General features: G+C 55.4%; 7 protein-coding genes across 7 annotated transcripts; 2 read left to right on the forward strand and 5 right to left on the reverse strand.

Moving 5' to 3' along the window:
• Positions 1-96: 96 nt before the first annotated feature.
• Positions 97-1,212, reverse strand: CKM354_000399600 (uncharacterized protein; the record flags this gene model as incomplete). Its single annotated transcript, XM_044799219.1, has 1 exon — positions 97-1,212. One exon carries the CDS (start codon positions 1,210-1,212, stop codon positions 97-99), a length of 1,116 nt encoding a protein of 371 aa, XP_044655154.1.
• A 1,704-nt stretch (positions 1,213-2,916) lies between these two features.
• Positions 2,917-5,043, reverse strand: CKM354_000399700 (uncharacterized protein; the record flags this gene model as incomplete). Its single annotated transcript, XM_044799220.1, has 1 exon — positions 2,917-5,043. The coding sequence occupies one exon, from the start codon at positions 5,041-5,043 to the stop codon at positions 2,917-2,919; it is 2,127 nt and encodes a 708-aa protein (XP_044655155.1).
• Positions 5,044-5,724: 681 nt separating this feature from the next.
• On the forward strand, positions 5,725-7,074 carry CKM354_000399800 (uncharacterized protein; the record flags this gene model as incomplete). The annotated part of the gene is made up of 1 exon (XM_044799221.1): positions 5,725-7,074. One exon carries the CDS (start codon positions 5,725-5,727, stop codon positions 7,072-7,074), a length of 1,350 nt encoding a protein of 449 aa, XP_044655156.1.
• A 362-nt stretch (positions 7,075-7,436) lies between these two features.
• On the reverse strand, positions 7,437-8,717 carry CKM354_000399900 (peptidylprolyl isomerase RRD2; the record flags this gene model as incomplete). The annotated part of the gene is made up of 1 exon (XM_044799222.1): positions 7,437-8,717. The coding sequence occupies one exon, from the start codon at positions 8,715-8,717 to the stop codon at positions 7,437-7,439; it is 1,281 nt and encodes a 426-aa protein (XP_044655157.1).
• Positions 8,718-9,014: 297 nt separating this feature from the next.
• CKM354_000400000 (uncharacterized protein) lies at positions 9,015-9,842 on the reverse strand (the record flags this gene model as incomplete). The annotated part of the gene is made up of 2 exons (XM_044799223.1): positions 9,015-9,093; positions 9,154-9,842. 2 exons carry the CDS (start codon positions 9,840-9,842, stop codon positions 9,015-9,017), a joined length of 768 nt encoding a protein of 255 aa, XP_044655158.1.
• Positions 9,843-10,105: 263 nt separating this feature from the next.
• On the reverse strand, positions 10,106-11,620 carry CKM354_000400100 (uncharacterized protein; the record flags this gene model as incomplete). Its single annotated transcript, XM_044799224.1, has 4 exons — positions 10,106-10,135; positions 10,189-10,988; positions 11,082-11,468; positions 11,527-11,620. 4 exons carry the CDS (start codon positions 11,618-11,620, stop codon positions 10,106-10,108), a joined length of 1,311 nt encoding a protein of 436 aa, XP_044655159.1.
• A 990-nt stretch (positions 11,621-12,610) lies between these two features.
• On the forward strand, positions 12,611-17,656 carry CKM354_000400200 (uncharacterized protein; the record flags this gene model as incomplete). The annotated part of the gene is made up of 4 exons (XM_044799225.1): positions 12,611-12,704; positions 12,756-12,963; positions 13,026-16,371; positions 16,421-17,656. The coding sequence occupies 4 exons, from the start codon at positions 12,611-12,613 to the stop codon at positions 17,654-17,656; spliced, it is 4,884 nt and encodes a 1,627-aa protein (XP_044655160.1).
• Between the last annotated feature and the right edge of the window lie 295 nt (positions 17,657-17,951).

The following is a 17,951-nucleotide window of genomic DNA, read 5'->3' on the forward strand; positions in this document are numbered from 1 at the left end:
ACCAAAGACACCGCCCGCGAATGCCCATGCCGTGCCTCATTACCATTTCTAGGTGAAACAAACTCCATCAATTGCGCCGTCAAAACAAAACTGCATTCAATCCTCCCATATCGTGTCCAGGTCGAGATCCACTCGCCTCTCGCCTCCACAAACAGACCAGCGCTTGCGTTCTCGACTGCCTCCTCTGCTAAATCCAAATCCTCGCGGCTGGTCCAGGCTGCTGCGTCTACGCGAATTGTCGTCGTCGTCTTCGGAATTATCCGCACGCTCAGCTGCCAATTTCAGCTTCTCGATCCGCTCTGCCTCAATTGCCTCTTGCTCCATGTCCGGCGCATCCTCAATGGTGTCCAGAGAGCTGATCGAAGGGGATCGGGAGCGCTGCGATGTCGGAGTCGAAGGAAAGCTACTCAGCGAGCTGAAGGACGACGCGCTCGCGTAGTGGTTCAGTGGAGGCATCGTTTCGTTGAATCGCTGCGGACCAAGCGCAGGTGAGTTGGATCCTGACGATGTGCTACTGTTTTCGAGGCCGCTTGAAGGTGCCGACGTGGGTGGGACTGCGTTCGTCACAGAGTGCAAGGGGCTTGCTGGACGTCGTCGCAGTGACGAGGAACGTGCGAAAGGCATTCCGTATGTCGGAAGTGTTTGTCGCGGTGTAAGATCGAGCTCACTGTCTTCCTGAATCGCTTCAATGGCGCCTCCTCCTCTCGGCGACTCTATCCAACTGGGTGATCGCTGGGGAGGGTTCGAAGTGTGCGGTGTTTCTTCTGCAGGCCGCAGCGGTGATCGCTGTCGTGCTGGAGACCGCATTGGGCTGCTGGGCGTGAGCGACGCCGGAGCAGGAAGTGTGAGGTCGGGAGCGCGTGCAGCAGAATGTACGGCGGGACTGGAATGTGCGCGGGTCATGGTGGGAGCGCTCAACGCGGCTCCGCTCGATCGCGAGCGGAGGTGAGTCCTGGAGTAGGGCGAGCGATTGCGTTGAATGTTAGCGAGACGAGCGCTGCTCGCGGTACTGAAGTAGCTCTGCAGCAGGGCAGAAGGTGGAGGGTCCGTTACACTTCGGGTCCCGTCGGGTCGCAGCTTGATCGAGTCTATACTTCCTGGGCGCACGCCGTCCACGGGACTCTCGGGCTCCTCGATGTCATGTTGGTCGTCGTGTGATCGTGTGTTGAACATGTACGTCGACGGCGGAAGGGTATTGATTCTGGCGGCCATTGCCGGAACTTGGTGCACGAAGGCGCACACCCCGTGCAGGTTATGAGCGGCTGTCGATCGAGGGCGCGCGGAGGGGCACTTGCAAAGCCAAACCCTTTCGTTTCCTGGGCGGAGATCGAATGACGCGCGATCGCTTCCGGGCACGAAGTTTGCTGCCCGCGCTGCGGCTGGTGAGGTGGTGGCACGGCAGCGTCGTCGCCGCTCGGTGAAGCAGGCGACGAAGGGAGTAGAGGCAGAGGGCGACAGAAGTATCCACACGGTGCAGTAGCGTGTGGAGAGCAGGAGCCCACTTCGATGCAGCGGTTGTCTGCAAACCCTGGTCGCAGTAGCCACCGGTGCCCCTAGCTCGCGACTCCAGGCCCAATTGTGCCAGGCAGCGGCGGTGCAGCAGACCAGCGGGCTGCGCGTGCTTTTCAGGCAGCGGATTCAGACGTTCAGACGTTGGGCCAACTTGGCTTCTTGTTGTGCCCTCAAACACGCAGCTGACGCGTGCTCATGTTAAACGGCAGCGCAATGACTTCTCCATGCCGCCAGCACGATTACATCCGGCCACCGCAGGTGCACAGATGACTCAACAACAAGGGTGCCATTCATCAGCCGTCGCAGCACCGCAAGCGCCCGTCCGTGTTTGCACAGCGGGCGCCGGAAGGATCGCGAGCACATGTGAAAGGCGGCCAAGACAGTCGGTCGGCCGTGGCGAGTGGCAGTAAACGACCGCATGTGTGCATGTAGTGGCGGAGAATAAGACGCGATATGCTTGTCACTCCTGCAAGGCAAGACGTGCATGCAACCAAAGAGAGAGTGTGGGACACTCGACCAGTCTGGATTCGATCAATGCTCTAAACTCTATCCCGCACCACGCTTGGCTCTTGGTCATCATCATCGCTACTGGCAACGCCCGCAGGCCTACGGTACTGCACAAATCTGCCCTGACAAATGGACCATGTGCATGCGAACGGTCTGTCTCTCTCTGTCCGGCCATCGGAGCTGGTCCAGATACCAGCCCGCTCTCAAGCAGCTGATAAATCCTGCCGCCGCACATGATGATAGTTTCACCATGTCCATTCCGACGCAGGGCATGAGCTCTATGCAGGTGATCTACACATTGGTCACGGATGTCAAGAGCTATCCACTTCCGCTGCCAATTCCACCGAGGAAGCTCTCGTACAGTTGCCCGACTTTTGGTTCTCGTGAACGAATCCGGTCCAGATCTTCTGCAACCTTATAGGCATGTAACCTGTCCCTGTGAAGCTGAAACATGCCCTGCCTAACCCATCAACCAACTCGCCCATCAAGGCCCAGTTATTCGTCAATGCGCGTATGGTAGCACAACCCATCGCGGGGCGCATTTGCACATGCAAAGCGAAACGTGGGCCGACTACCCACGTGCATCATGGGCGAAAGAGATACGATCATTTCCTGTTGCTCGGTTCGGCTAGCGAAACGGCATCAGGAACACATAACAATAACGGCAGCGTGGCATCACGTTCATCGCGCTGATGCCTCGTGTGTGGACGGCCGTTTGGCAGTCAGCTCGTATCTGCTAATCCCTTGAAGGGAGAACCTTGAGAGAGGAAAGTCTAGATTCTCATAGCATGTTATGACCATCCTAGGATCTCGGGTGGCCCCTCCCTGTCTGCTCTCCACAATGTGAAGCTTGTGGGATCACTTCAAGAATTCTCAGGTATCGGCTCCCTTCAACCCCTAGGCCTTGAGTGCCTCTGCCGATGCAGTCTCGTTCTCCTCGCTCTCACTGCCATCGTCCGCTCCATCTCCCGACGTTCGACGTCTCCGCTTCCTCGAATTCGGCGTCCCATACGCCGCTCTCTCTGCTAACGCCCGCGCCGACTCGTCAGAAAGCTTGGAAGGATCGCTTTTCGGTGGAGGAGGCGGTACAAGCTGGGTATCGTTCACGATTGTCCAGCCAGTGATACGCATATCTTTCCACTTCTGCGCAACCTTGACTCGCACCAGATCTCCCGTAGCAATAGCATCTTCCTTCGAGTCGTGGCCGCGGTCACCTCCCATTTGAATTTGTCGATTCAGATACTTTTGCGTAAGCATCTTGAGGCCAAACCGCATGGGCAAGCCTTTCGGATGGGGGTAGAGTACCACCGTGTCGACAATGGTCGGGTGACAGAGCCGCACCGTATTCAGGTCATTGTCGATAGCATGTCCGATGAGAGGCGTTTGCGGTGTGAGGAAGCTGCATAGTAGCTCGCGGGCCTTCGCTGGACTTGCGACGATCGGTAGCTTGGGAGACTCGCCCTTGGCGGAAGGTGGTGGCGGGTCTTTCGTCCATTGCTCGTATGGCACGGCATTTGTGAAGCTTTCGGGGAAGACGCCCGAAAACCTACTGTTGAGGTCGATGACAGCGCCTAGTGGTCTCACAAGCACATCGATCAGTTCTTCGTTAGTCGGCCAAGCTACTGCGGTCAAGCGTATGAGCTCGAAGCCGTACGCTGTATAGCCCATTTCGCAATCGAAAGTGACAGCTTGAATGCTGCGTCCTTGGCGATCTCTCGCTGGAGATGGGTTTTCGGGCGTAGTGATGAAAGGCAGAACAGCTGCAAGCCTGGCAGGACTCTTGGTGTTGAACACGTGCTCAGCTTGTGTGGTACATCCAGGAGTGCCAACCTCTTCGTCACAGCATGGGTAATATGCTGCTCGCACTTCCACACTCGCATCCTTGTTGGCCTTGGTTCTCTGAGGGAATATTTTGCGCCGTGGATGATATCTGCAGGGTCCGTTACCAGTGAGGAGACCCTTATCGTTCCGATTGGGGAAGACTTGAAAGCGAGCTGAGCAGCGATCGCATTCTTCCCAGTTGTGACTCGCTGCAACAGCTGATTTCGCTTCTGCAATTTGTGCTGCGGAGGGTGGTGTGATGATATAACCGTGTGCGGCCAGCGGCTTCTGATCTGCAACAAGCTGCGGCAGAATTAAGGCTTCCTGGTGCAGTGAGAGACCGGTCTCGATCGGTTTCTCAGGCGGCTTTTCAGGAGGCGACTCAGTTTTGACGAATGTGACTTTCAGCTCGGCAACCCATGCCTCGAGCGTCATCTTCTTGTAGCCAGCTATGCGTGACTTGATGACATTTCCATATACGGCGCCACCTTCGCGAATGAACTTTTCCTCCAAGTCCAGCGCCATGCTTATAAGTTGCTGAGGCGTCAATGTCAACTTGTCCTTTGATGAACCCAGTGACGTGTCGTTCACCACTAATTGATTGAGTCGAGCCAACTCGGCGTGGAGATACTTGAGGAAGAGTGATCGCTTTGCATGTCCGACAGGATCGCTGCGAACGAGTCGGGGGTTCAGAGATTCAGTCTTTGCCGACTTGACAAGTGCGGGTGCAGCATGATCATGCCCGCTCTTGTTTGCTGTTGTACCAGCTGAGGTGTTTGGCAGGTCGGAGATTGACGTGACCTTCCGGCTTGTGGGCGGTGGACTGACTGGCTTGGAGAGGCTTTGCGGCGGGGCGGAAGACTGGCCAAGGCCACCTGCCTGAGACACATGCGCACCGCTTTGTGATGCTGCGGCGTGTGGCTTTGCTTTCTGGGCAGCTAATTGACTACGAATCAAGTCTGCGCGGCTGGGCGGTTTCTCTTCCAGGCTGTTGTAGGTCACTTTTTGGCGCTTGAGTGGTGGTTCTGCGTCTGGCTCTGCGGCTTGTGCACTCTGCGCAGTGGGCGTTTCGGCGACTGGGGGCTTCGTTGTCGGCGGGTTTGCTGCATGCCCGTATATGCAATTATGCAGCTTGCATTCTGCGCCTTCGCGCACCTTGGGACACACGATGGTCTTGAAGAGATTGGTGGTGTAGAAGACCATTGTGATGGAGGGAATGCTGGCTACCTTGCTGCCATGAGTTTAGGAGGTATTGCACGCCGGAAGCGGAAATCCTGTCTGCATTGGGATGAACTTCAGCATTCACGCTGTCGGCTGCGACAGCAAAAGAGTGAGCACGATTACCAAAGGGCCGGCGCAGGTGAACGTGGGCGGGATGTTTGAGAGCAAACGGCACGCGCGTGGTTTGGTGGATGGCGATGAGACTGAACGCGTTGGTGAAAGAGATTACGTCTTTGCTCACCTACCGACGTCAGTAGCCAACGTCTTGCGGCCTGCCAGACCAAAGTCGTGCTGCTGATTCGACAAATGGTCACAGATGACAGCGTTGGCGCGTCTGTCAAGAGCAAAAGCACTGCGAAGGCAGTAGGCAGTATGGAGTCGCAAGTGGAAGGTGAAGGTGCGGCCGCTATCTCCGGATTTGCTCGTGAAGTTCCGTGAACGCCGACTCCCGAACGGCGCGACAGGGGATTCAGATTGTCCGGCGCCGACGACGCGCTGTCGTCATCATTCTTGCCTGTGAAGCAGTGCAGCGCACTTAACGACGATATGTCCAGCGCCACTACATATGCACCTGTGATCGCTACTTCCTCCGTAGACTGCCCAAAGTAAGTGCGAAGGGGCGCATTCTTGTCCCGCTCTCCTGCCGCGTTCTCCACCTCCAGCATGCACTCAACGACAGAAGCCGATCACCTCGCTGTGCTCGTCCACGGACTGTGGGGAAAACCCATTCATCTGGACTTTGTTCGCGACACGCTGCGCGATCAGTATCCAGAAGACCGCCTACACATCTTGGTAGTCAAGAGCATAACCGACAACAAGACGTACGATGGCATCGAAGTGGGCGGCGAACGCGTCGCGAACGAGATCGAGGAGAAGATTGCGGAGCTAGAAGCGGACGGCACGAGGATACGCAAGATCAGTATCACTGGATACAGTCTAGGCGGCCTGATCTCTCGATATGTGATCGGTGTGTTGTACGGCAATGGTCTTTTCGACCGGATCCAGCCTGTCAATTTCAGCACCTTTGCAACACCACATCTCGGCGTGAGAACACCAAAGCGAGGAGCACGATCATACCTCTTCAATGTTCTAGGCGCGAAAACACTAAGTACAAGCGGGCAGCAAATGTTCCTCGTCGACAGCTTTCGAGATACGAAACGACCTTTGCTGTCCGTCATGGCCGACCCCAACTCCGTGTTTATGAAAGGCCTGGGCAAGTTCAAGAACAAGTGGATCTACGCCAATACGATTAACGACCGAAGTGTACCATTCTACACTTCCAACATTTCCAGGATCGACCCCTTCGTCGACCTTAGCAGAATCGAATTGCATTATGCAGACGACCAACCGCCCCCAGGCGAAGTGATCCTCGATCCTTCCCACCCCGTTTCAACACGAACAAGTCCCTGGGAGTCCATGTCCACCTTTGAACGAATACGCACCGCTCCTCGACAAACACTCAAAGCTCTACCATTCTATCTGGTATTCTTCACATTACTCCCCATCGCCTTGCCGGCCTTCCTCCTGAATGCTGGCTACCAAACCTACCAATCTGCGCAACGAATCCGACTCCACGAATCAGGACAAGTCTTCAAGCTGGACAAATATCGAGTGAAGCTCCTCGAAGAAGCCGAAGCAGCCGCTGACCACGCCTACGAACGTATCGCAAATACAGCTCGAGAAGAGTACCTCCCGACGCCGCCCCCGGAACCTGTCAGCGATACGACCTCTTCCAACACTGAACAGGAAGACGACGATGTCAAACTCAGCAAAAGAGAGAGCAGAAGGGAGAAGAGTCAAGACTTCCCGATCTTAGCTTTGACCCAGGACCAATTCGATATGATTGCGAATCTGGATAAGTTGGGATTCGACAAGTTCCCCGTGCACATCCAGAAAGTCAGACATACGCATGCGGCGATCGTGGTGAGGACGCAAAAGCCACTTTCTGGGAAAGACAGCTTTTCCGAGGGCAAGATCGTGGTGAAGCACTGGGCAGAAAGGTTTGAGGTATGAGAGCATCTGGAGCTGCCTCAGTACCATGGGCAATGAGCTCGTCGAAGTGAGCAGGTCAGAGACGGAAGCAATGGTAGACTCTCGACTACAGGAGACAACAGGACTGAAGGGGGGACTCACATCGCCTCCACTCACATCGGGAGCAGGAACAGGACGCATGTACAGATTCGAATTGTAACAGTGCGAAGGGACCTCCCTGCCGTTTGTGTAAGGAGAATGCCAACAGAGGGCGCGAAGTTAGAGATAGAAGAGGAAGAGATTAGACCAAATGCGAGCCTAGGCGGCTATCTCACTGGATCATAGAGTTCAGCATAAAGTCATGAAGGCAGCTGGTTCGTTGCAGCAAATGCTCAATTTTTAAGCTAGTCGAACGGCACTCTTCTCAGTCCACCTCCAGCACCATTCTTGCTCATCTCTTGTCGCGCACCAACAGCAGAAGGCACCTTGATCCCACAACAGTCGCCCCAGCTGTTCGCTGTATGCACGTGTTTCATACCATCCACCGTGACTTCAATTTCCCCCACATCCTCATCTCCAACCCTCTCTTCCGCATCTTTGCTCATTTCCTCAGTAGCAGGTAGCAATGACCCGAACAGGAAGTGTTGTGCCACGGGTAACTTCCCCAAAACCTCTGCCAGAAACATCTTTTTCATCCCAGCTTCTACTTTCGCCCAACTCTTTGCCGAGCTGATATCGTCCAGCATGGGACTATGCCACCGAAGCCCTTGGACAGTCTTCGTCGCATTGACCCATTGAATTTGATCGAGGTAGAGGTAGTCTTTCCCGCACTCTTCGAGGATGAGTTGGTTGTGGATCGATAAAGGTCGGATATGTTTGTGTCCGACTAGTTGTGATGCGCCGAAGAGGAAAGGAAGGAATTGGTAGTCGTCTAGACCCCATACACCATGCGAGCCGGCGGGCTCGAGGTAGTATGCCGTTTGTATATCGCGCATTACGCGAAGGTAGCGGGGGAAGACTAGAAGCGTGAGCGCGGGGAATGTGTGGTCGTTGAGAACTCCGACCTGGCGGAGGCAGAGAAGCCAGAGGATAAAATTGAGTTCGTGGCCGGAACCGTAGTCTATTCGACTACCGTTGCCGAAAGCGCTGGCTAGGTATGTGGAGATCTCTTTCTGAGCTTCGCTATCGTTGATTCCAAGCTTGGTATGCCATGATTGGAGGGACTCGTCAACCGCAGCGAGGAAATCGCGAAATGCTGGGTTGCCGAAGCGAGAGCCAGTGTCGAGAGGCGGATGCTTCTTCAGAAGTCCGTCTGCCTCATCAAGTACAGCCAGAAGTGCCAGGATCGAAGCATCTTGAGCTGCTTCTGAGGTATGTACACTCCGGATGGTAGTGTTGTGGACTGAGTCGGAGAGGTGGAACACGAAGCTGACGATCAAGTCGTGCGTCGGCGAAGCGATGAACAGCTCATGGTCGCGCTGAGACAGAATGCGCCTTGCCGGCGTCTGGTATCTGTGGCTCTCGAGATTGGCGATAGCAGGAAGTGGAGGTGTTGGTGGAGGTGGGTTGGTGGGGGCTTCGTCTGATGGTTTTGATCGTCGCGGTATGAGTTTCGGGAGCTTTTTGGAAAGGTCAGGCGGGTTTTCTGGTATTTGCGAGTCGGAAAGTGGAACAGCAGCAGGCATCGTGTTTCGCGTTCAATGTGACTGTGAGTTGAAGGGAAGGAAGAGAGCCCATTGTGCTCGAGTTGTGATATCAGCTTATCTAAGCACGCTAGCCCGGGAGCTGCATTCAAGCAGGCTAGCAGGCTTGGCAGGGTGATGGAGAGACACTGTTCTTGAGTGCAGATGAAAATGCACTTCATCCATTGTGAATAATAGAGAATGGGTCGATATTGCGAATTGAGCCCAAACAGACCAGCTGCTGGGACCACGACAAGCTACAAGACCCAACCCAGAAACGACCAACGTTAACTCGTGTCCTCACACCTTGCGATCGGACTCGTATCCAGCCTCAGTGCCATGGCGTAGTTCCCCGCGAGCAGAGATACTCATCTTCTCCCTAAATCTGTTCCGTTCTTGCCCCTCAGCGCCTGCAGAGTTTTCGTTTCCATCTCATAACTGAATATGTTTTCCCTTGGCATTGTCACATGTGGGACTGTTCGATGGCACTGGCTGGTGAGTTGGCGTAGGTAGCGCGCTCAGAGGTCTAACGCCCATTTCAGCCCCATCATCGCGCTGGGAATTGTCACTGGATTCCTGTTTGCTCATGCCAGCATTGGTCGGAGGAGGATCTGGAAATTCTGGCTCATTCAGCATGGCCGCGATCGAATAGGGCGCAAGCCCAGGCGTATGCAGTCGATCAATCACGTAGCTTTGAGCGACGGCACTCTCATGTACGTTGCACAGATCAGAGAATCTGAACATTGGCAGAGTATCCAGTTTCCGGACATTGCTTAAATATTCTGCCGTGCCAGACCTCGCAAATGTTTCGTGAGGAAGTGTTCGTTGACGCCAGAGGGATCCTGATGGGCTTTCGTGTTGCTGGTCCAAATTACAGCAGAGTGGTCTTGTGGGCACATGAGCTGGCACGGGCGTGGTCAAAGTCGTTGGAGATGTAGGCGGACTCGGCAGGACAAGTGGGCGTATCAAAGTCGCCGCATTGCTGCGTGGCGCAAGCGACATTGACATAAGAGCGTTCGCGGACGTCGCGTAGGGCTCTGGAACTGGAGCGAGCGGTGGCTCCAGTATAGAACATTTGCGAGGTTGATCGGTCGCGATCCTGGAGGCTGTCGTTGTGGGTAAGGTCATGGTTGCGTTTGACAGTGGAGAAATTATATAATCGAAATGGAGGGAAGGCCTGCTTCCAGAGTAAGAAAATGCTGTGGTCTGGACAAGATCACGGTCAAAAGTGGCAGACTGGAGCTTTTGTGTGATCGTGATAAGATCATGTCAAGAGGACGCAAGACAGGAGTGTTTCTGGTCTCACCATTGATGGTAAATTTATCGAATACGGAGCCGATCGTGATCGGCTTCGAGATAATGTCTCAAGTTGTAGCGGCTCATTGGCTATACTAGGCCCGGCCGACCTTGAAAGAAAGGATCTGTAGGAGGGTCAGCTTCTGTATTTCTAGGAATGATCAATGACAGCACTTACATCGTTTTGACCCGGTGCAACTATGTCCGACTCGCTGACTCTCACGCCTCCCACAGTCTCAACATATGCCATTGGTGCATCACCCATGATTTTTCGATAGACGTCACCAACAGTTGTGTTCTTCTTGACTAGGACGCAGTCGCGAAACACGGCAGCTCGATCACCTCCTGCCGTACCAGCTTCACCTGTTCCGAACGTTCCTATGTTCTTCACTGGAAACACGGGCGTGAGACCGAGAACATCGGCCGCACGAGACAAGACTTGATTCACCCCTGTCGAGCCGAACCGATACAATACCATGTCCTTCATGTTCTCGATGCGCTGCTTTAGCTTGTCATCAAGTTCTTTCAGGCCGCCTCCGTCTTCTTCGCCGGCTTCTGTCAGATCTTCTCGTGTGTCGATGAACTCTGATCCAGGTATGTAGCGGACGAAACCTTGTTTGACGAGCCGGCGCAGAAATACTTCAGATATGGCGCTGCAAAGCACGATGCGATCTGCTGGTTGCGCCTTTGCGATTTTGGAAATATTCTTGTCAGCATCTGGGTGATCGATCTTGTTCAGCGCCAACACCGTCGGGAACTTTTCGTCGATGAAAGCCTCCACGACTTGCTTGATAGTGTCATCATCCCAATCTTGGAGAGGACTTTTGAGGTTCATTTTGTCCAGAGTACGTGCGACCACCGCTGCAGTTGAGCCATATCCGGAAAACTGATTCTGTAGTGTTTCAACAGCAGTCGCTTTCACAGCCAGATGGCGACGCTTGATTGAGCCCCACCTAGACATAAGGTTGCCCAAGACCCCTGAGGTGCGAGATCAGCATGTGTCTCTGGCAATGACTCTAGGGTCGACGTCTGTGCCGCGCACATAAAAGCTCCGCTGTCACACGAACTTACAATTCACAATTTCGGAGCGCAACCATGCAATGTCTTGCGACGGGTCGTACCCTCTCGTTGCTTTGCCTTCTGCATCAGTCGTGCCACTCACATCGACAACGTGGATTAGTGCATCAGCATGGCGCAGATCATCGAGAAACTTGTTGCCCAGCCCTTTTCCGTCATGGGCTCCAGGGACAAGGCCGGCTACGTCGAGCAGCTCAATGGGCACACTTCGCGTGCCCTGCTGGCATGCGCCATAGTTGGGCTTGCATCGCAGAGACAGCGGCGGAGGCTGATCTGGTGAAGACGGGCTGTTGCCGGGGATCGATGTCCGCGAGCAGGCGCATTGGATGTGTAAGTAGCCGACGGCTCGGTTTGGATCTATAGTAGTGAAGGGGAAGTTGCCTGTCAGGTGCGATCAACATGCGGTCTGAGAACGTGGGCCATCGAAGTCGAGGCGCACCCACTTTGGCTGTGGTGTCTGTCAACGAGTTGAGCGTGGTCGACTTTCCGCTCGACGGCTTGCCCACCAGCCCAATGAGCGGGTCGCGAGGCATGGTGCTGCACGGCTGCCGCTCAGCGAGGTGGCTGCAGGCGTTGCGGGAGGTGATCGAGCCAGATGCAGCGCGACATGTGTGGTGGTGCTACGACAGCGGACAGACAGCGAAGATTCCCTACGAAATAAAGTGGGGCGTCGACGGTCAGGAACAGCAGAGCGTCTGTCGCGGCGGACAACCGCCTGTCTCACCGGCGAGGACGGCGAACGGCGCAGGTCGCGCGGTGATGGCAGCAGCGGGCGTGCAGCAGGGCGCGCCAGACACCTGCAGCTGGCCGTGTGGCCCCTCGCGCGCGAGTCGTACGTCGTCGCCGTCGCGCTGGGCAGCGGCGCATCAGTCTCCTGTCGCGTAAAGGAGAGCGCTGAGACGGGTTGTTTGGTTCACGCGAAGAAGGTTGGCTGCTAGCAAGGGGACCAGCCCAGCCGCGTGAGCAGCAACTCTGAGCGCCCTAAGCGAGCGGGCGTCGCTGCACCACTCTATCGCCGCATACAGCAACGAGTTTCTGCATACGTGCCTCTGCATGCCCGCACAGGAGTCGTCGAGGGCGCAGAGCAGAGCAGAGCATTGATCGGCGGTGGGCCATCGGCACTCGGTGCTGTCTGTCGTGCATATCCAGGGGACCTCTACTTCTTGCCTCCACCTCCACCGCCAGCAGAACTGGCCCAGCAACGGCCGCCGTCGACCGTCTGCCAACGCCCCTCGCCGCCGACGCCGAGCCTGCGACACCAGGCGGACGATGCATTGAGTGCGGGCACCACGATGCAGCTGCCCTCGAATGACGGCCCGCGGTAGCAGAGTCGAGCAAGCAAGAGGGAGGAAGTAGTTGTGCCATAACACCATATCCATACACGACACCACGACACGACAAACGCCCCTACAACAGCCATCTGCCTCGAGCACGCGGCTTCTACGAACCACCGCCGACGTTCCCGCGCCGCTTAGCGCACGCACATTGCCGTTCACGCCCGCTGTGCACGCTGCAGCTCCGCCATGGATGTGGCTACGCGTTACCAGCCCAGGGTGAGGACGGGCTCGTACCTCGACCAGCAGCGAAATGTCCAGCTCGACGACTCGGGCACTGAGTGTGAGGGAGAACAGCACCACACCTCTGACGCCGCCACTGACGATGAACCAGCCGAGTCGCTAGTCCGCCGCAAGTTCCAAAGGACCACAGCCGACGAGTCTAGCAACGAGACCTTTCGCAAGCCCAGTATCCCGGCATCTGCGTCGAGAGCGCAGCCAGAGCAGAAATCGAACTTTACGCATCGCCGGAGGAGCACATTGCGGGATAATGCTCGTGTGCCCAGCGGGCCAAGAGAGTATCCGGGAAGCCCAGGCAAGAGGTGCGTGTCTCTTCCGTCAGACATGCGGCATGCTCGTAGTTCTCAGCTGATAATGGTATTAGGGTGTTCAGTGGCAGTAACTCCAGCGTCACTTCCATGACTGGGTCCAGCAACGGATCACGTACCTTCCTCCCGCAAGCGACCTCCGAGCCCTACTTCAGCAGCAAGAACGGCGATGCGCCTCGCTTCAGTTCCGATCGACCTTCCTCGAACCGCTCCAACCAAAGCACCCTCATCGGCCACGACTTCATGCCCACGCTCAATTTCGATGATTTGCAGACCTCCATTGCTAACTATGACGGAAACGAGCCGCTCTTGAGCGACTTTCCCGCTGTAGGAGCTACCAGAACGCTACCTCGAGAACCAAGCAGAAGCAATCTTGCGAGAGATTCTGCCATGTCGGCTACCGAAACTACCATGGAGAGTGGCACGCCGAGGATGCAACCACGTGAGGAGATTGGCTTGAGAAGAGAAGGGAGTTTGCGTCGAAGATTGAGTGCAGTGGTTGGTGGCAAGCAGTCCGGTGGACAGTCTACAACTAGAGACCCGAGTGGACTCTCTTTACGCACCAGGCGTCAGAGCACCGCACCTCAGGGGCCTCCTCCATCTGGCCCTTTACCACCCACAGCATCCTCGACAAGACCGCCGCGAAAATCGCTCGGACCAGGGGTCATCGCTTCGATGATGGAAGGGAGGAAAGCCAGTCAACCGCTGCCAACTTCTGTGACTGACTCCAACCTCCGATCGAATTTGACCAGGACCAGTAGCCTCAGCAAGAACTCGCGGCGCACATCGATGCAAACTCCTGCTTCTGGTGGTGCAGAGCTGCCTCGTGTCTTGACTGCTACCACTCAGGCTCGTGCCAACAAGGTCAAGAGCCTGCAGCCACCACCGCGGCAATACCGGGAGCATGATCCATTTCCCGACAACACTCCCGTCCGCCCTGTATCCAAAGGCCAAGCGAACCGATCACACACGCCCTCTTCCTCGGGCAAGCGTCAGTCGACAGCGTCTGGTAGAGCTTCCGGCCTTGGGGCCAGGACCATTAGCCCAACAGATGCGAGGCGACTCAAAAGACTGTCGATGATGCAAGCACCGCCTTTGCCAAACCATACCTCCAAGGATCTCCCTCCACCACCTCCCTTCGACGAACATCGACTATCAAAGCCCGAGCTGCCCCGCCTCGTCCAGCAGAGTCCTAGTCTCATCCCGCGGAAAACAAATGTGGCCACACCAACTTCAGCGAGAGCTTCGCCCGACAACAAATATGGACACGGAGGAGGGGTCAGTTTGAGCGCAAAGTCCAGCTACGCCTCTCTCAATAACTCATCCGGATCTACATCCCGCCTGCCGACTCCCAAGCCACGTGTTGTGCATTCTAGCACTGCGCAATATGGAGACGAAGAAGATACTGTGCCACCTGTCCCCGCGATCCCCAAGGCATTTGAAAGTCCGAAAGAGACTGACCAGCAATTCTTCACGAATTATGCCAGAACATCACAGTCAAGCTCGCTCAACAAGAACGAGAGCACTTTGGCTGAGGCAGAAGACCATCTGGCAACTAAAAATCAGACACAGGACACAGACTCTCGCCGGAAGCAGTCCAGCGAAATGTCCCGGGTGCACCAGCGGATGAACACCTTTGATGATATCGAGAAAGCCGCTAACACCTCAGTTGCCACAAGATCTTCGCGACAACAGCTGCCTCTGGCCGACAATGGGGGACGCAAGAATGGCAATTTGCAGCCCTTGCGCTTACCACCTTTGAATCTCACGCCGCTCAATGACCCAACTAAGCAGAAGACAGCTGCTTCTTCCAGAAAAAGCCAAGAGTTGGGTGCTCAAAGCAACTTGACTGTCAACCAAACGCCCGAACCCAAGCGTGTCACGAAAACGCCTTCCACTCCAATGACAGCCAGCAAAGCGACATTCTATCGTCGGCAGGACGAGGAGTTCGCCAAACAAAAGGCCATCCGCAGCTCAACCTCTCACTTCACACTTCGCGACATGACTCAGTTCGAAGACAATACGGCATTTTTTGACGACACTGACGCCGATGTCATCGGCAATGTCAATGGCGTTCCTATCCCTACTTCCAAGCAGCGTACTGCCATTACGCCTTTCTCTTCTGGGTCCTTGCCCAAGGGATCAAGCGAATTCATAAGGGCACACCGTGCGAGGCCCAGCGGCGACTTCAACGCGTCAGATTTCAGCTTGGGTAAATTCCAGAACTATCAAGTGCAGGATGCTGCGCAGCAGAAACCTTTGGGTCCTAGGCCGAGCCGAAGTGGAACTGATGCATCGTATAAGACTGCAGAGACCCCATCCTCGTATGAGAGTCCGACTGTGGAGACTCCAGCGACAGAACCGAAGAAAGAGGGTTCTAGTGGCGGCCTGCGACGGAAACTGTCGCTTGGCTGGCGAAGGAACAACAGCAAGGGTAACAATCAATTGGACCTCAAATCAAGCCCACAAGATGGAGGCTCTCATGAGAAAGAGAAGGTCTTGGGCAAGCTTCAGAAACGCCAGAGCGAGATGCCGCCACCAAAATTACCCGCGAGTGCTACTTGGACCGGCGATCTGCCTGCTGTGCCGGTGAACCACTCTCGACCAAGCCTGGACTCCATTCGCCGAAAGTCAGCAGCCACGTCTCTCAGCGTCGGTTCGAATATGGCTGGAAGCTCAGACTTGAGCGACATTCCATCGATGCCGAAGACCAAAAGCCAGCACAATGAGCAGCCGCAACCGGTCACAGGATCCATTCGATCTACGAGCTGGAGCATCAACGCTGCCAAGTTCTCGAATATTTCAAAGACAGCAACATCCAACACTAGCCGGAGGACAGCGTCTGTGCCCACATTGTCGGCCATCGTCAAGGACAAGGATGATCTTGCTGCTGATGAGGAAATGCGTCGGCTCTCCCAGAAACGACGCGATGTTGACACTGCTGCTCGTGAGACTGAAGAGCTGCAGAAGAGAGCGGTAGCGCGCTCGCCCATGTCGCCTGAACGCGTATTGCACGACCGGAACTGCACACTGAACATTTTCGAGCGTGGCGAGATCATGGATTACGAAAAGGAAGGAGTCTATTTCACAGGCACAAAGTCCGCACGCAAGATTGTCGGAAGCCTCACACCTTCACCGTCGCTTTCCTCCAGCGACAAAGACAAGTCTGGCAATTATGGCTATGATGATGAGCGTGGCGACTACAATATTGTGACAGGCGATCACTTGGCATATCGCTACGAAGTGGTGGATGTGCTCGGTAAGGGCAGCTTCGGTCAAGTTGTGCGCTGCGTCGACCACAAAGAAGGAGGCATTGTTGCCATCAAGATCATCCGAAATAAGAAGCGATTCCATCAGCAGGCTCTTGTCGAGGTTAGCATCCTCGGCCGGCTGAGGGAATGGGTAAGCGAAGTTGTTTACGCTGTTCCAGACATATTGCTGACGTTGTTAGGATCCCGATGGCGCACATGCTACCCTCTCGATCACATCATCATTCTACTTCCGATCGCATCTTTGCATCGTCACGCCATGTCTGAGCATCAACCTTTATGAGCTCATTCGAGCACACAACTTCGTGGGGTTCTCTTTGCCACTCATCCGCCGTTTCGCCCGACAGCTGCTCGCATGCCTGGTACTGCTGCAAAACAAACGCATCATCCACTGTGACCTCAAGCCAGAGAACATCCTCCTGTGCGAAGCGAGAAAGGCCGATTGTCGTGTCATCGATTTTGGCAGCAGCTGTAAGGAAGAGGAGAAGGTATACACATACATTCAGTCGCGTTTCTACCGCAGCCCTGAAGTCATTCTGGGCAGCAGTTATGGACTTGGCATCGACATGTGGTCCCTCGGCTGTATCCTGGCCGAATTATGGACCGGATACCCGCTGTTTCCTGGCGAGAATGAGCAAGAGCAGCTGGCGTGCATCATGGAGATTTTCGGACCACCTGATCGGCATCTCGTCGACAAATGTACGAGAAAGAAATTGTTCTTCGACTCGGTGGGCAAGCCTCGTGTCACTGTTAGCAGCAAGGGCAGACGAAGGCGGCCAAGCTCGAAGACTCTGTCTCAAGCGCTGAAGTCGGACGACGAAGCTTTCTTGGACTTTATCACGCGTTGTCTACGTTGGGACCCGGACCGAAGATTGAAACCACAGGAGGCGATAAATCATCCTTTCATCACAAACCAAGCGATGAATCAGCGACCTGGAATCCCAGAGGAGGCCCGCCGCGCGGCGAGAGTCCGATCTACCGCTGCTGTTCCTGCCGGCTCGACAACGAATGGAAGCGGTGTTGCAAGCCCGGTCAAACGAACGCATACGACTGCTGGAGTGAACGGAAGCGCGGCTAACGCATTCGCGCAACAGCAAGTGGCGGCCACACCAGCCAGGGACAGATCGCGACCGCTGCCGGAGACGCCCCAAACCGCTGTCCGAAGTGGTGTCTCTTTAACACAGCCCACACTGGGGTCCCCGTCGAAGCGGGTTCAGACCTCGGATCACATTCGAAGGACAAGCACCGTCAATGGGCCTGGCATAGCCACGAAGCGATCGAGCAACGGCGCTCCAATCAATAGCGCGACCCCGGCAGCTGCAACGCAACAACGCATGGGGAGTGGAACAGGTGCGAACCTAGCAGCTTTGGCCGCTCGGGAGGCCAATAGTAATGCTGCGACGAGATGGAGGACTTAGCAGGCTCATCCTCCATTCGTGCATCTTTGAGACGACCAAAGCTGCGAGGCAACGCGCAAGAGGCGATTGTACATTTTTGAGATATTGGCGCTGGCTTCGCTACCTAGCCCATGATAATATTTCGGCTTGGAATGAGCGTGAGAGGTGCGAAGAAGGCATGGTGCTTCCACTCTCTACGTGGAACCCGTCGCTACGCATGGTGTGAAGCATTGAGCGTGCTAGGGCAAAAGTGATAGCTATATTGTAGAACAGGTCACAGAGCGGATGATGAGCCTGTGCGTAATCCTCATGATCG

This window comes from Cercospora kikuchii (genome assembly GCF_019650295.1).
Source record: "Cercospora kikuchii DNA, contig_00002, whole genome shotgun sequence".
Lineage (NCBI taxonomy): Eukaryota > Fungi > Ascomycota > Dothideomycetes > Mycosphaerellales > Mycosphaerellaceae > Cercospora > Cercospora kikuchii.